The 18,371-nt window shown below is 43.3% G+C and overlaps 1 protein-coding gene across 1 annotated transcript; it reads right to left on the bottom strand.

Moving 5' to 3' along the window:
- Nucleotides 1-2,624: 2,624 nt before the first annotated feature.
- On the bottom strand, nucleotides 2,625-17,351 carry mkrn1 (makorin, ring finger protein, 1). Its single transcript, XM_035614396.2, has 8 exons — nucleotides 17,142-17,351; nucleotides 16,386-16,517; nucleotides 9,471-9,652; nucleotides 8,354-8,577; nucleotides 7,056-7,270; nucleotides 6,551-6,661; nucleotides 5,863-6,007; nucleotides 2,625-4,663 (listed from the first exon to the last, which is right to left on the bottom strand). The coding sequence occupies exons 1-8, from the start codon at nucleotides 17,219-17,221 to the stop codon at nucleotides 4,448-4,450; spliced, it is 1,305 nt and encodes a 434-aa protein (XP_035470289.1). The 5' UTR covers nucleotides 17,222-17,351; the 3' UTR covers nucleotides 2,625-4,447.
- Between the last annotated feature and the right edge of the window lie 1,020 nt (nucleotides 17,352-18,371).

Raw genomic sequence — 18,371 nt, 5'->3', positions numbered from 1 at the left:
GCGTAAATCTTAAACATAGTTGGGTTTTTTTGCAATTCAACAGCACATATATATATTTGAAAGGTAGAGCTGCATTAATCGGAGCTGCATTTTCTCTGAGATCTCTGCCTACACCTAGATATAAAGGAGGTGGATGGCTTTTCAGTTCATGCCCCTCACAATTTAAAAGCATCTCTTTCCACAATGTCTGTCCCTGTACACGGGAATAATCTAAAGAACATGTAGGAACTCTGGATTATATGACAACAAATCTCTCCTTTTAAAAACTAGATTATAGACAGGGATCAAACTGGAAATTTGATGCACGTAAGTGTAGATTTCTGGCTCAGAATGAGAAAAAAAAAATACATGTCGAGAAAACAGCTAAAGATGCGATGCAAATAGACAAAGTAATGCACCTAAATATGTATCTTGGCCCTTTTCTTTCAGTCCATAGAAGCAAAAAAGTCTTTACTGACCAAGAAGTAAAAATCTCCACTCACCATATTAAGGTAACCTCGAATACTCCGTGTTTAGGTGAGGTGATGCTGTAACTTGAGCCTGTTTTCATATTTTTTTCCCCCCGGATTCAATTTCAAGTCATATGGCACAAAGTAATATGATCTGGTCTGCTTTCCACGTAAGGGATCATCCAAATGAAGCCACAATCTGGGAGCAGAGGTTTTCCAACTCCCGGATGCTGCCGGGCGCCTGTGAGGACCAGTGGGCTCCATAGGACTGGGCGACGGCCAGGGTGTTGTCGGACACGCCCCCGCACCCCGCGCACCCCCGCGCGCTGCTCCACCAGCTCCAGCAGCGCGCACGCGAGGAAGAAGAGGTTTTCTTGAACATGAACACCGACACCGGCATGTGGCACGCGTACACCTGGGAAAAAACCTGTGACCGTGTTTTACTTTTTTATTCTATCACTGCAGCTCGGAACAACACGAGGAGACTGTGACCATAAATAGTAATTAAAACATAATTTTATATACAATGATCCACACACTGATCAATATTTCCCATGATCATGAACGAACAGTTCAGTGTGATTGATGACATCACAGCAGAAAAGGGCACAAATATGCACTCAATAAACTTGATAAATGAACGTGTTTCTTTACATAATATTTTTAGGCTGACTTTAAGTGGCTTAAAGTCAGCTTAGAGTGGCTCTTTCCTGTTTTTAGTTTTTTTGATCATATTATTTTCGTTTCACTTTGTAAAATGTCACTTCAACACGTTGCCTAAACCAAATTGAGCTGCACTTATCCACGTTTCTTCTCGTATGACATTAAAAACTTTATTTATGATTCTGATAATGTCATCAAATCTGAACACAGCAACGGTACAACTTGGCTCAGGGCAGGACAGGAGGCAGGGTGGAGATGACCATTGGGATGCTCACAGCCCGTTTCAGTTGCCTTACATATCCCCGGCGTGGGATTGATAAAGTTCTGTCCGAAACAAACATGGATATACTGAGAAAAATACAATTTCTCGAAATCCAAAACATCATAGGGCACTATCCTACCTGATTAACATAACTGAAGTTTCATTTTTATTGCCCATTAACTGGTCAAAAAAATGTGATCTCATCTGTCACAATTACAGACAAACAATGCGTGAACAAACACAACCAGTACACATCCACAGTGCTGGTGAGACCTTGGATTTAAAGGTGGCCTATGATGCAAAAATCACTTTTTCAGTGTTTGTGCACATAAATGTGTTTATCTGTGGAGCCTGCCAGTCCACAAACTCTGAAAAAAGACCACCCTGAGGTTTTTTTGGGAAGCTGGCTGAACCCTAAAGCCTGAAGCTCTGAACCAGTGGTTCAGATTTCTCTCTCACTGTGATGTCACAGTTGGATTGCAGGTAAACCTGCCTGCAATCTGAGAATCTCCACTTTTCTGGTGAAGGGGCGTGACATTTCCTACACATTTTGAAATCGGTTGACCAATCACATCAGACTGGGCCAGCTGGCTAATCAGAGCAGACTGGGGTTTAGCGGGAGGCGGGGCTAAAATAAATCCAGGCGTTTCAGACAGAGGGTGAAAAGAAGAGCTGCAGGAATGGATAGTATGAGAACACCACTGTCTTTTCTGAACATTAGAGTAAACCTTTTCAAGTGGTAACACAAATTAAAAGTATGAACCTTAATGAGCATAATGTCACCTTTAAAAACGGCACAAATCTCCTTCGGCATCAATAACCTCAAATAGGCTCTTTCTGTAGCTAAATGGATCAGCGCGGCATGATACACTCACTCTCCTTTTTGCTCTGATTTGGTCTCCATCTGATTCTGGGGGAAAATATCAGGCAATATCTGCTAAATGCTCCACTACAAGCAGCCTCTGACCGTCTGGCTGCTGTTCGACAGCACTGGGCAGGTAACATTCTGTGTTAACTGGAGCTTGTCCCGCTGACGATGATGCTAAGACTAATGATAGTGCTACGAAGGGTGAAGTTAACGGCCTGACAAAACCGGAGCAAGACTGTAAAAGATGCTTAAAGATACTTAAAGAAGCTCAATCAAGCCAAAGGGGAACTAGCAACCTTTTAATAATTCTTTGAGTACAAGCAAAATACTCAAAAAGGTGTTTTTACTCGCTTATTCAAAAAGATATGACTCGACACAGTGCAGAGATTGATAATAAACTTTAATTTCAAGTTAGGATGGATGGCTGTGGAACATAGAAAACACACATTTCAGTATAAACATATGAATTCCAGTGGAGTTCAACGGGCTAAGACCAGGAGTCAGGAGATGAGCAGCGAAGCCTAAAAATGCAGGACTCAGCGAAGCCAACAGGTCGGTGAATCTACACTTTTAAAGTCCCTCAGCTCCTCGATTCTCTGCACTGCAAGAATTTGGAATTTCTATACTGAAGAGTTGAACCTTTAGACTTTTGGTACCACAGACGTCCTGCAGATTCTGTAAATTCAGAATCCGGAGAAGGTAAAACATTTTCAAACGACGTGCTACATCTTTTCTTTTTTTTGTCCATTTGACTGATAGTTTGCCGATGTATAAGGGGGGCCCCAATCAGACTTTAATGCAAAGCTACAGGTAGGAATCACAGAACGATAAAAACAGACCTGGATAACCTAATGTTAACATAACATTTGACCTTAGTTGCACATAAAAAACACTCTATCCACAGGCAGTACATGTTTCCCAGACATTTTAAACGGCTTTACAGAGGCGTGCGGACAAGAAGGAAGGTGGCGTTCGTGTAACTCGTAGCCACATTGAAGACCGAGATCTCTGTAACCCGGACACTTCAGTCACCAAGCATCTCCTAAAGTCCGTTAACTGTGGAAGATACAGTGTATTTAGTTCAGTAGTATTGCTGCAATTCAGCTTCTGGTCACAAGTGGCAGCACTGAGCAGCAGGGCTCAAATTAGCGGGCGTGAGAAATTTTAATTCACAGATCAGCCTTTGTTCTCCAGTGGTGTGTAGGCGAAAAAGCTGAAGTTGTGTAAAAACATGTTATTAAATTATATCAATGACAGGCTACAAAAAACTTCAAAAAATGTCAAGACAAATTCATAAGCTCAATATCTTTTTGACCAATATTTGTTCATTTAGTGTGTAGTGAAATCCTGCCATTCGCTTGCCGACTTTGACAACCAAAATCGCATCTTCAACATTCCTCCAGAAACTAATGTAATGAGCCGCTCAAGTGTCTGAACTGTCCGAGTAACAAGGGCTTGTATTCCCCCTCCAGTACGACACAAAGCCATAGAGATGGGCAGATTGTGTGGTGTGATTATGATATAAATGTCTCATGAAATATCTATGCTAGAAAAAGAAAGTATATAGAGCTATAGGGGGGGATACTGTAAATACTTTCCAGTACAACATGAAAGGGATTATGGTACATTTATTAAACATCAGCACAATATACTGGCTATCAGCAACTTTGATAATGAAAAAAAAGAGGAAAAAAAACATGTCGGCCTTCAGAAACCGTATGTAAAATCTTACAACATGCCCATCACTGTTACAGTAAATGGTGCCGGGTAAGTTTGAGTGCATCCTCAGAGTCTCAGTATTATGTACAAACATCCTGGCTAGATCATTAACAAGTCAAACCCACACCCACAAATGAACTGAACAACTGTTTATTAACAATATCAGAAGAGTTATAACCTCTGTTTAATCTTATATCAACTTCATTTTGTAATTTTATTATTTCTCCTCAACATGAACTGCACAAGATAGACTCACGAGGATAGAAGTCTAGAAAATGTTTAGCACGAGCGCACCGATGTGTTGGATTTTTTTTTTTCCTTTTGTCTTTTATCAAGTTCATTTATTAATGGCCTGCTTAAAGGCACTGCCACAATACAGAGGGTGGGGGGAAAAAAAGCTACGGTCCATCACTCGCACAAGACAGTCCATTCTAGTGTCTAGTATACAGTACATGGGGGCTGGGGAGGTTAGTGGGTGGGGGGCTGCTATAGGTAAATTTCATAGAAATCATCCAGCTCTTCCTCGTGGAACAAGTCCCATTCGTCCTCTGAGTCTGTCACCTCGTCGTCGGTTCCTGCGGCAAGCAGCATGAGGAGCATCTCGCTCAGCTCGAACGTCACCATCTCCTCGTCGTCGTTGTCGAAGGAGTCGGTGCTCTCCCTCTCGTCGAAGATGTCCCACAGCGGCGTTCGTCTTGAGGTCTGAGGGGACAAGGAGGGGTGGCAGTCGAACATATGACACCGGACTGCGATTCGAGTTGGGGTCAAAACAGATAAATCAATTTTGTATGCGTGTGTTTGGACTGTGGGAGGAAGCCGGAGAACCCGGAGAGAACCCACGCAGACATGGGGAGAACATGCAAACTCCACACAGAAAGGCCCTGGATGGTTGGTTGGTCCGAACTGGGATTCAAACCAAGAACCTTTGCTAACCATTGTATAAAACTAACAAACAGAACTTTGAATCTTGAACGGATATCCCATTTTTTCTTTAGCTGCGTTTCAACTGCAGGAACCGTTGCAAGAAAACTCTGTGAGTTTCAACCATGGAGACCGTGGTCTGAATTAAGTTCCGGAGAAATAGTCAACCCCAACAAATGTCCCTGCTCGGGTTGTAAAGCCTTTGGTCTGGGGCTTGCAGCACTGACGATGCCTGATTGGTGGAGTACTCCAGCGTTTTCCTTTCAGACGGTCAATTCAATAGGTACGGTCAAGATTCAATCTCTACAATAACTCGTAAAATTCTCTTTCTTTGCCTGAAGTCAAGCATTTCAGGTGTTCTGAATACACCACACAGATCCATTGACATGTGGAGTCACACAGACTATATATCTGCACGTTTTAGAAAGCTGTTGTGTTTACTCCTCTGACAAATTGCTGTTCGCAAAAGTTGCAACAAACAAGGTTGTTGTTATGAGGAAGAATCCTCAGACAGTGTAGATGTTCTGTGGCAATAAACATGCTACAAATGTAATATCTATGAACTAATTGTGACCTGGCTTGTTCTTTTTTTGTAATTCAAATTTTGTGATGCAAATACACACAACCTGTGACACCACTATCTCTATAGAATTTAATGGTTGACGTCGGCTGAGGTCGTACTGGTCATTACGTATATAATAATACTACATCAACATAGTAATAGTAGTAGTAGTGCATATCAATTTTGTATTACACCTCATGTTTCTCTGGTTACCTTGCACATTACTACACAGCCAGCAGAGGGTGCTACAGTTGAGGCTGTGTTGTCACGGTTGTTACTAGGAGAGGTAAATCAAAGTGTCCCCATGAAGTATTAAAAACTAACAGTGTAACTCTGTCAGTCGCACTAATGTGCTGTGCGTGCTGAGAGCGCCCTCTGATGAAAGAGCAGGGTGTTTTTTCGGGGGAGCGAGTGTTACCCGGTTTCTGCTGTTGGATACCGTCTTTCTTCGCTGGGGTTGCGCTTCCTCCAGCCGCCCATCAGGATAGGCGTGCTTGTAGAAGCAATTTGAGCCAAAGGGGCATGTCCCGTGGCCCTCGTCGAAATATCGACACGGTTTGGTCCTGCACAACACAAACCAGAGGACATCAAGTTAGATGGTCTCAAAGCAGAACACTGAAATACACCGATTGAGCGACACTTATCAATCTTCAGGATCTTTATGAGGTGGATCAGTGCAGCTTTTCATTTATTAAATACGGAACAAATTTCAGAGTGAGCGTCTGCACTGGACGGTTTTCTTTTCTCCACCATCCCTGCCCAACTCCCACACATTCACCCTCCCACTGCTGTACGACTATGAGCACATCAGCACACAGGCCTCGGCAGCTTTCTATTCAAAATCTCTCTCTGCTCCATCATGCGGGGAGAATCGTGCAATTTTCAATTGGTGACACTCAACTGTTGTAGAAGAGCAGATTTTGAATTAAACGGAGAGAAAATTAAAGAAATATCACACCTCTATCTTTATTAAAGGTGCTGAAGAACCAGCAGATAGAAACCATTTGGTAAAAAGCTGGATTCACAGTTATTGTTTTAAGTATGTGTACTAAGTGTATGAATGTGTATCCTCTATGGTCCCTCAGCACAGGAAATAGTCGGATTACCCCATGCCATCCTTGTATTTCTGGATGAGTTTCTGCTTGTCTTCCTTATCTTCCACCCAGTATTCGCTTGGGATAACAAAGTTGGACGTGATTCGACACTCTGGGCAAGACCTGCGGAGAAAATAAATAAATAAATAAATAAATGATTAGAGTCCAAGAAGACTGCAGTCAGGACATCCTGACCATAAAACCTCAAAAAAGAGGTTTCACGCTTCGGTGATGTCCAGAGAATATTTCAAAGCCTGTGGTTGCTAATTAACTTTTTATAAATGTGTGACAAAGGCTGTAAATAAAACATCCAAAAAGCCAGAAAAAAAAACTGCTGTACTACTAATCTTCAAAATACAGATTCAAAATCATTTACCATGTAGCCTGAGAGTGATAAAGCCTACAGTCTACTGGGGAAACAAAGACACTTCAGTGTTGTGCAACAAAACCAATACCAATGTTCCAGGGAAAAAAAACCCTCACTTCCCTTTTTTTTGGACAAGTATAAGTGACTCACTTGATGATTTTGCTCTCAAACTGCTTGGCACTCCTCCACTTGCGAATGCACTTTAGACAGTAGCAGTGGCAGCAGTTGGAGAGGATGCCGAAGCGGCGCTCGCTCGGGTTGACCTTCTCGAACACAACCTCCATGCACACGCCGCACATCATGTCCTTGCTGCGCTGGATGGCGAACGAGATCTCCATGTCTTTCTCGTGGGCCTCGATGCACGCCTGGGAGAGGAGAAGCGTTCAATCATCAAACCACAACCTCCTCTCGGTTTAGCCGGTTGTGTAACGCTCTCAAGCTGTGTTTTATGGCAGTAGCACTTAAACTAAAAAGAAAAAACAACAACCTCACAGCTCCGTGCATTCATTTTCAGTAAGACAATTGTATTGACATAGTAGTCCTTGCCAGGCAAAAGAGTTGAACGTGCCGCACATTCGTGCACATTCCCAGCAGTGGAATGGAATTTGGAATATGAGCAGCATTAAGCAAATGTTTACCTGGTGACCTGTTGTGATGGAGTATCAAATAACTGTGATTGTGATATATCTCAGTGCGGTGTTTCAGTGTTTGATATAATAGTAAAATTGATTGATTGAATGATAATGCTATTGTTTTTCTTATGTATTCTATTGTTTTGTCCAGCCGCCAGTGTTACTGTGCAACGACACAAATTCAGCTCAAAAGCAGAAAAAATTTGTGCCCAACCAATATGGATGTGGGAGCTGACGCCAATATTAGGCATTAAAAGATTTCCAATACCCATAAATATATTGAAAAGAAAAAAATTTGACTCCCTAAGTCCCTTATGACAAAGAAATGTGGCCATAATATTATATTATAGTATATTGGCCAAATTATACATTGTTCAGGCTGTAAAATAAATCTGTTATTAATTCTTTTATCTTCAGTCTTTATTTCTTGTTTACCACGAGAACATTCAGAGAGCAGACTTTTGTGTTTGCACTTGTGAGAGAAATAAAACACCACTTTCACAAGTGTGAGCGTTTCTGTGCTTAAAACAACTCCGGCAAACTCAGGAGTCTTTTCTCTTCGAGTCAGTTCATGAGTCACTAGCGCTTGAAAACAGTTACCAAGACAACAAACAGCCGCAAAAGAATGTGTATATACATAACTGAACGGTATGGGGGCATTAAGTGGTATTCCCAGACTTGAGGAAATGTATCAAGTTCCTTGATTTGTATTTTATACTGCAAAACCGACACCACTAATAATTGCAAGGACTGCAGGACGTGTGTGTCACGGTGGGTCAGTGAATGCACCGGGGGGTTGTGTCTGGAAGCTGTTACCTTGGTGTGCTCGGAGCGCTGGCCGCTGTCAGTAGGGTGGAGCACCTGGCGGCCGCACATATCACACACGTCGCCGTGGAGATAGGCACAGTTGATTCCGTAGCGGCACTCGCCGACAGCGGCATACGGACAGAGCTGCTTCCTCAGCCGCTTGTCATCCGGTGCCGCGTCGCTGTCAACCTCCTTGATGAGGGGGGCGGAGCTCTCCACCTTCGCCTGCTCAGCTGGACACGGAGAGAAACAGTTTTACAAACATATATTTTGTAAAATGTGATCAGAAAACTAAAGACTTCTCGTGCTTTCATGCTTTCATGCCTGCTTTGGTAATGAAGAGAATCCTGAATTTTCCGTTCTGCACTCTACCTTTAATTTACTCCACAGATAAGCCTCATATTGCAAGTTAACCAACCTTTACACTTTATCTTGTCACTGAGTTAGTAATTTCATTTTCAGACAGTGGCTACACCATATCCACAGTGCAAGCAACGCGGCATCATGTCAGCGTCATTCAGGCCTCTTGTTCAGCTGACTTGATAGAGACCACGTTTAATCGACTTATTAGTCAAATTCAAATTCATATCAGAAATGATATGTCCTCTGACCTCCAGTATACCATCCGTGTCTTAAGGGGACATAGAAGCTTTTTCCTAATCCCGACTGCCGAAGCAAAAAAGAGCTGAAAGACTCTGGTCTACAGCGAAATTCCTATTTCAACAGCATATCTGCTGTCGCCTAGCAACGGAGCTACAGTTGCCCAAGGTTCGATAGGTTCAACACTGCCGCGCAATGAATCCTGGGATAGGTTGAGCCAGGAAGGATCCACCCCGTTGAATCCACCATTGCTCGGGAGTGGAAGGACGCATTTGTCAGCCGCGTTTGAAGGAGCTCACGAAATGTGACAGCGAGTCGCACTGCGGTGATGCAGAATACATAAACTTGAAGCATCAAATAGCCCAGGTAGCCGGGTCTTTGTGTGTGCCACACATGTGCCTCTCAGAGAAGAGTACTGGTGGTTTCAATTATTAAAACAAAAGAATCAAATCATCATCAAGTATCAAATGGGACATCATGAAAATCATTTTTGTAGGTACTGAGTGTAACCAAGCTGGTTGCTCACCCCGTCCGCAGTACGGCTGTCCTGGAACAAACTCAGCAGCGTTGACCCAGTCCTGTGCCCCTGGACCAGGTGTTGGCCCACTGGGTTCTGGGTCCGACGGGCCAGCCAGCGGTACGGAGGGCAGCGGCAGCATCTGCGGGGTTGGCAGCTCCTCGTTTTTTGCCGGTTTACAGTGCTCAAACCTGGGGAGTTACACGGGACCGAGATTGTTACACTGCGAATGAGCAAGTGTCCAGCAACACTGACACAGTGACGGTGCGACCGGAGCAAAGACACAGGGCCGAAGGAGAGGAAATCAAAACTGATCCATCAGCAAAGTGAACAACAATTATGCTCACAAGTATTTCTCAATCTGGGGGTTGTGAGATAATTCGTCAAGCACAAAAAAACGAAAAAAGAAAATATAAAAAAATCCCTGAATGCTTGTTCCTTACAACTTTTTGGGGTTTTAAGTGAGGAAACACATAAGTCAAAGTTGAGCAGGGTTTAATCAAAAGGTGAAGAATTATGACGTGAACTGACTCTGTACTGATTTGTTGTATGTCATTGATTTGCTGCAATAAAATACTAAAATAATTATGGCGTGGCAGACTACGGTGCAGAGAAACATCTGATCCGATGCGACCTTCATTACTCACTTGTGGTGCCACCAGCAACCCGTCTGCCAAGACGACAACAGTAAATGATGGGGTGTCAATTATCCGAATTATTCGAAAGGTTTCTGTAGCTCATATATGATTATCTGTAGAGCGCAACAGTGACCGCCCACTTTTTGAACAGCTCCGCTTTCCAGAAGTGAATTTCCCATTCATTCATTTTCTCCACTGACATTTCATAAAATCCTTATATAAAGAGTTTTAAGCCGAGAACCAAGCCAATAAGCTATGAGATGAATCGTTGCCATAAAACGTTTTATTCTGAGCAAAAAAATTATTGGAAAAAGGAAGAAATGGCAAAGGTACAAGACTGTGTAAATAATTATTTTAAGAGCGAAGGAACTACTCATCCCCATAAGCCAGTGCAAATGCATTTCCAACGACAGTTTAGCTTTACCTTGAATTTAAGCTTCATTATCATCACTATAGTGTTTATATTGTTGATAAGAGTCTTCTAATGTCATCCTGTGCCCGTCTCCCTCTACTGAAATTTGATCCCGTTCATGTTGACAACATATGGACCTGGATCAAAACTGGATCACGAGGCCAACACCCCTGAGTCATAGCATTGTTCGCTAGCACGTGTCTTAAGGTGTCAGGGAGTGATGTTCACAAACTCGCAGTGTTGTGTGGTGTGGTCCGCACCATTTCCCCCCCCCCCGATATACAGAGCCTGGGCTGAGCCGGAAAACCGACAGCTAGCGGGCCGTGAGGAAATATTCGGTGATTGTTACAAAACGTGTATTGCTTTAGAATCGCTTCATTCACTTCTTCATCCAAATTCAAGCCTACAATCCAGTTTAGCGACAGCCTTTCAGCAGCCAGCTTTCACACCGCAATTTCTTCAGAAATGGCCTTTTCTAATTATTCACATTGTACGTGCGCTCACGTTGGGGGAGGCGGAGTGCCCCGCTGTGTTGTTATCATCGTTACAAATGTAGTGGACATTTGTTGAGCAAACAGCTGTTCACCTGTTTAATCAAAGTTCGGTTCAGATCCTGAACACACCGTTGTTGTATTGACAACGGATCTTACGCTGCTCCATAGCGCTGATCAGCTGTTTATTCAAAATGTATCGATGCTGAAAGTAACACGTGTCTAAATTCGACAGCCTCTCTGCTGCTCTGTTTGAAAATGTACCTCATTTCTTTGAAGAACACAAAACATATGTATGATAGTGGAAATTAAATGAAAATCCTAATACAGACAATATATTTCCGGAGGATATATTGCAATATCCTCTGGAAATAATCTGTTCATAATTTTATACAAATTGCCACTTTTCCTCAAAATTCCTTAAGGTTCCAGGTTCAATATTTGTGTTCATTTGAATTAATCGTTAATTTTAGTTAATTGTTCTGCGCTGTTATAATTTTCAGCCATGTTTAAACATTAATTTCCTCCACCTCCAATAGCCTCCACCTGTAGCCTATATATTTAAATACATATACAGGTTTGCAAGTTTACTTTAGAACATAATCTGTCAGGCGAAGGTCAGGTGATTCAACAGGAAAAGCAAGACTGCGTAGATGTAGGCTTCAACAACAGTAGGAAGTGCCCAAAGATATGACCTGCTGGTCGAGGCCTCAGACTGCAATGAGACTAAAGACAACAGACATTGAGGACAAAGACAACTCAAAGACACTCGACTCTTCAGTATATTCTATTTGTTCAGACCAGACCATTATCTTTAGTTTTATAAGGCCTTCTGTCAGAGACAGGACCTGCCACACTGCTTTTTAACTGTCCAGTCCAGTGCTTTGAAGTGAAAAGAATATTTTGGTTCTCCTTGTTCCCCCCTGTAAATAATAGGCATGCAACTGGAATGTAAACTGGCATTTCCTGTGCTGGGCTGATTTTAGGTGTAGGTTGAGCTCTGCAGTCTTTCGCCATGCAGAGGATTACAGTTTCACAACCTAAGAGAAAGATACAGAATCCTTCAGTGACCACGACCAAAACTTTTAGAGACACAGACTGAGATGTTACATCACGTCAGAGAGACAAGAACACAGCATGTTAAATATGTCTGTATATGACTCAATAAATGATTGACTCATGAGTGATTATCAACATGTTTACACATGCCGATTATTCAGGGCCGTCTTTCTTGTGCTTTTTGCCCTGATCTGATTTCCAAAGTTTTCAGACAGCATTTCTTCTGATAAAGTTGTCCATCATGGTGTTTTTTATATACTTTAAAGGTAAAGCAACATTTTCTAAAGGAATCCATGAGAAATGCTGATGATTAGTTTGGAAAATAACCAGAATAATCAAAGAAACACCTGGCAAATCTTGGTACTTACAGGGGCAGTATGCGATTGGAAAGCAATACACGTTTTGTAAAAAACTGCGAATATTTCCTCACCATCCCCGAGCTGTCGGTTCTGTCGAAAAACAAAGCAAACCAAAATCTCTTACTGCCCTATAAAAAGCTACTATAAACAAGTTCCCGAAATCAAGCTAATGCTAGCAACTTGAAGGCAAAACACTCCACAGACTTCACACAGCAGCCATTTTCCTCTGACATCACGTTCCGGGTGGGACGCTCAAATGCTGTTATCGGCACAGTAATAGCGTAGTGCAGTGATCGTTATCGTTTCACTGTTTGCTGACTGATGAGCAGCTGAGGAGATAGTGGATAGTTAAACGCTTTCATGGTACATCAACATATTTGATAGTTCATTAGCTACCGTAAGACAACAGCTGACCTAAGCATTCAACTATTTCCCAGCCAACGTTGCTAATATTGGTTGGTAGAAGGGCACAGCTAGCTTGACAGCCCCTCTCCATATACACTTTCAGTAGCTTATTTACACAAAACAATTTTACAAAATGACATGATGTACAGTGAGATCATGTACAATTTTTTTCAGGACATGTGCGTCAGATGATGATCACACCCTAGACTAACAAGTTCCCCTCAAAAGAAGTGTGCTAATCTTTGGCTCTGTCATTTGAGCAACACATTAACTGCTGACTACATGGGAAACCTGTCTCCTCTTTTTAGAATATGGACAATTCTATAACTGCAACAAACCAATAGACAGATCTCTAAAAATGCGAGTAGCTCCGACAAACTTATATTTCATTTTATTTCTAATACTGATGCAGATTCACCTGCTACACAGTGAGTTTTGTTCTCTATCATACAATATGTGATAATGTATGATACACTATCACATGCAAACACGGAAGTGTACACACACGGCTCCCACTCATTAAGCTCCACATACATATATATGTCTTTTTTTCCATTGTGTTAGCTGTGATAGTTACGTACATCCAATGATGAATTTTTGGGGAGTTAAAAAAATAACAATAAATTGCCAATATTCTCTTTATGCATTTTCAACATTTTTTAAATTAGCCTGAGCATCTTATTCAAATACTGCTGGTAGAGAAAGAAACATTTTAATATTTGTGGCAAACCATGATAAACAGGCTTAATTCGTTTTAGCGTGTGTGGAACGATTTGCCATTAGCTTAACTAATGAGCCTCCACCTGGTTTACTGTGGTCCCCACCAACTCTGTGTATGTGTAACATAAGGAAATAACTCCCACCCCTGATCCAACACAGATCCATTTTCCTATGTGTGTTGGAATTTACCTTACACAATGTTTTACATTTATATTTAAATAAATGAGCATGCTTTTGAGAATTTTGGATGCAGTGTACGGTCTTGTATGAACACAGCATAATCCAAATTGTCTCATGAATATTTATTCATGTTTAACATTAACTGCACCTTACGGCTTGCTGTCAGGGTTGTTAAATAAAGCATTTTAAACATATGAAAGGAACAGTAGTTATGCATTGTATAGCTCCCTTCCGGAACACTGAATTTTAGTTGGCATACTTTATAGAGCACTGTTTAAACTGACAAATTTTTAATACAAAGACGAATAAAAACATCCACACTCGCCCATCTCCATCACGGGGTCATGCACAGCTTGTCATGTGGTGTTTGTCAGATTTGTCACGTCCTCTGATTGAAGAGAGGAGAGGAGAAGTGAAAAGTGTATTCAGTGTATCAGTGCATTGTGATGATTTAAATTTGGTGGTTCTTTTTGAAAACATTATAACATGACAAATGGAGCACTGCTGATGAGAACAGACCTCAGCTGTCCGCATGGAGCTGTCTGTAAGAGTGGCCTCGTTTATAGAAAAAAAGTCAACTCCATGGATATAATGCAGTTTGACTAACAGCCCATGACAGCCTGTGCACACAGCCCGTACAAAAGGAGACCTGGCCTATCTATCTCTCCTCCTCCAGCGTCCTCCATGATGACGAGCGCCATCGCAACACACTGTTAACCAGTCTGTTCCCAGGGAGAAGGGAGGAAGAGGAGGGCTGTCGGAGTTACGCATAAATAAATGAGAGAGGAGGGTGCTGCAGTGGAGTGAACCTGGGGAACCCAGCAACAGCACAGGAGGAGGGAGGGAGGGGAGGGGGGGTGCAGTTCACAGAAAGAAAACAGAGCGTTATGCAATTGCCATGCAAGGCTGCAGTGCACTCTGTCTGGCCCTGGGGGCTGCAGGAGAGAGAGAGAGAGAGAGACACAGAGATGGAGTGAGAGAGCGAGACAGAGCCCGTCACAATAGATGGAGCTCAGGGAATTCGACCATAATAAACCCCCACAGTGAGTGCTTTTCTGTGCACTCATAATACAGGGGTGCGCAGCCCCATGGGGGGGGGGGGGGGGGGGGGGGGGGGGGGGTTTCACGGCAATAATGAGGACATCTTTCTTACTGCAGTTCCATCACAATGATGGAGGAATGTGACTTATCAACACAACAACAACAACAACAACAGCAGCAGCAGCAGCTTAGTGCTATACACACAAGCAGCCAAAGGCTTCCTAAAGGCAACAGGCAGGCTATTCAAGGAAACGATCGAGTGAGAGAGTAATTAATGCGTTCCCTGGTGATGTCGGGGTGGTCTTACAAGTGCCTTGGTAACTATGGGGATGCTCCTGGAGCCAGACACGGAGCAGACGCTGTCTGAAAAAGCTGTCTGGGTACATTCAAACCGGGAGCCCTAATCACTTTCTCAAAAGGGCCATACTGCTGAATGTTTGAGCCCATTGACTACACATTTACACCAATGACTACATTCCAAGACACGCCAGTGTTCCACATTGGTCAGGATGCATCGGGTCGAACGAGGGCTTTATGAGATGGTTACGTTGCTTCAGCGAAACAACCCATCAGTGAACACTGCGTACTTGCTCTCGCTCTCTGATAAGTCAAGTCCTGCGCGCCCACAAAGACAGCAAAACTGCAAAAACACACGACGTTCACTGAGACTAAATACATTATAAAAGGCACTGCTGTAAATCACGTAGATTAATGACAGCAGCGCTGTGAAATGCAGACAAAGGCCGTGTGCTCCAGTCAGGCAGGGTCAACTAATGTGAAACTCTCCAGACAGAAAAAAGTAAAGTAATGATCAGACACAAAACAGCGTTGAGATAATATTAATGCGCGAGTTCAAGAGAAAATCTGTCGAGACGAGTGACACAAAGATGTGTATGGACACAAAATGTACTTGAGACATTCTTTCACCGTTGGCAGGTTAATGAAAATGAACACGGTACTGAGGGGAAACAGTGCAAGTGATTTTGTATGGTCGGTTTCAAAATTCAAGCAAACCCACGACCAAAACATCATGTGCCACCCCGATCTCTCAGGATGGATCGGGACACTCGCTGTAGTAACCCTCTCTCTCTCTCTCTCTCCGAGAGTCGCCGGTCGAGCCGTCCTTTTGTTCTCCACAAAGGCCTTGCGGTGAGACTGCCAGAAGGAAGCTAAAGCTGTAGCGAGCACAGTTCAACACACACACACAAACACACAAACACACACACACACACACACACACACACACACACACACACCTCTGCCTATTTCATAAATACACACAATCTCCCTCCGGCAGAGCAATGCTGTAAATTCTGTGATTCTCATGTTGCGTTGACAGTAGGGGAAACAGCAGTCTCAGGTGTCAGATGCACTTTGAGGGGCAACACTCTTCCGAGAATCCCACTGCCAGCTAAGCTGCAGTGCTGTCACTTGGCTCAGAGCACGGACACTTTTAGAAAAGGGAAGTTGTCAACTTGACAGCTGGCTGCACTTTCACAGGCTGAGCGACTGTCAGCCGAGTGCAAAACATCAAAGAACTTTTTAATTTTTTTTAATATATATATATTTTTTTAAATTGCATCCACATGCATTTAGCATTTTAGCGTGTTTTATTTTACCTGCAACGGTCCCCGAACACGCAGTTTCCATTCTGAAAGAACTTGCAGGTCATGGCTGCGGGCTGGCTGCTGGCCAGGTCGTGGGAGTATCGACAGTTGTCGCCCTCTTTGCAGAGTCCGTGCATGAAATATCTGGAGGGTGTAGAGCGAGAGGACAAAAAAAGTTGTCGTGAGCAAATGAACGTCTTTCTTTCCGCAGCCCGCTACAGGAAGTGGCGTCCCGAGTGTCAGTTAGTCTCACTTTCACACCGGCGACGGCGAATCGCGGCGCGGTGTCAACAAACAAATTCGCCTCGCGAACGTCATTGGAACGCAGCCTCGGATGTGGCAGCTCACGGGTGGACGTACACACTCCGCCGGACTCGACCGTGGGTCCGCGGTAGACTCGGAGCAAAAGTGCCGCGACAGTGATAAAAAAAAAAATAATAATAATAATAATAAGAAGAAGAATCACTATAAAACGTTATATTATCACCGTGTTCGTACGACAGCCGTGGGCCTATCGTCACGGCCCGCCCGTCGGTGCCCGGGCCGCGTCCCATTAGTCCCGAGGGTGGCTCGCGAGCTGGCTGCGGTCCGACACGAGAGACCACAACAACACACAAACGCGGCGCGGCGCGGCGCGGCGGCGACCCAGACGCGAGCGCGGCTACAGCTAACGAACAGCTGGCCGTTCGCTGGTTGTCAGTCGCTCCGGGTGTCAAACCACGGGCGATAAGACATTTTAATTCTCCCCGTCGCTCGTCCGTTCCTCACCTGCAGGTTACGTGTTTGGTCCAGCCTCCTCCTGTGACTCCCGAAGCCGCCGAGGACGCCGCTGCTGCTGCCTCCGCCATGGCTGTTTATGTTGAGGAGCTACAAACACACACACACACACACACACACACACACACACACACACACACACACACACACACACACACACACACACAGCCGGATGTTCCGGACAGCTCCGCCGCCGCTCGGCCTCTTTCGCATATGTGTACGATTCAAGCCGGAGTTTGCCGAAAACCACGGACGGTCGTCTGAGGCACTTGACCGCCGCGCGGGGGCGCCATTGTGTCGCTCGCCCGATGTCGAATTCAATTACACTTATAAGTTTGGAACTACTAATTGGAAATATATGCTCAATATACCCTATAGTGAAAATTTTTAACTTTTGAGTTTTTGCCAAATATGTTGTTCAATTTTTGAGAAGAAGAATGAAAAACTTATAAACTCTATAGCTCTACATCACCGTGTATTAGTCCCTTTATTAATTTATTTTGGGAGATTTTGGTTCTCTTGCGCCATAAGTCTGCTCTTTCAGGCTTCCTCAACATTATTCTTGCTAATGTGACACTCAGAATTGGAACACACTAACACAAACTTTCGAAGATTATGGCCCCCCTCTTGGAACTGTAGGCGCTGCGGGATTTATTATATTAAGACAGACTGTAACCGGCACAGTACATTCACAACTGCAGCCAACTCCACTTCTCTCCCCCTGTCGCTCTGCCACACACACACAGACCCATGCTTGAGGCTCCCCAAAGATGTGCTCCCCAAAGCTATGCTATTTAAAGGCGAAATTAATGGATATTTTTAACAAAAAATAACTATATGTTGAAATCAATGTGAATTTGATTTGCTCTGACGCAGATTTGCATGACATTATTTGACTTTTTTTTTTATCACTGGCCCCACCCTGGCGAGTTGCTGTAGCATATGCATAATATGCTACATGCTGTCAAATTGATTCTCAAATTATATATTTTTTATAATAGTATAGTTATAGGTCTAAGTGCAGTATAATAAATAAAAACAAATTCAGACAGCCCAGCAGGTGTAGGTGCACTTAATTATTGTATTCGATATATACAAGAGCAGCAGAGTTATGGTCAATTCTGCTTTTATCTGATATTTAACATTAGGTAAAATATGTTTTACATTAGGTACTATTCATGTAAATCAATATAGTATATATTTTTCATAATAATTAAATAG

The sequence above is a fragment of the Scophthalmus maximus genome, chromosome 12, assembly GCF_022379125.1.
Source record: "Scophthalmus maximus strain ysfricsl-2021 chromosome 12, ASM2237912v1, whole genome shotgun sequence".
NCBI classification, from domain to species: Eukaryota; Metazoa; Chordata; class Actinopteri; order Pleuronectiformes; family Scophthalmidae; genus Scophthalmus; species Scophthalmus maximus.
The sequence above is the reverse complement of the archived record's forward strand: the minus strand, read 5'-3'. Positions and strand labels throughout refer to the sequence as shown.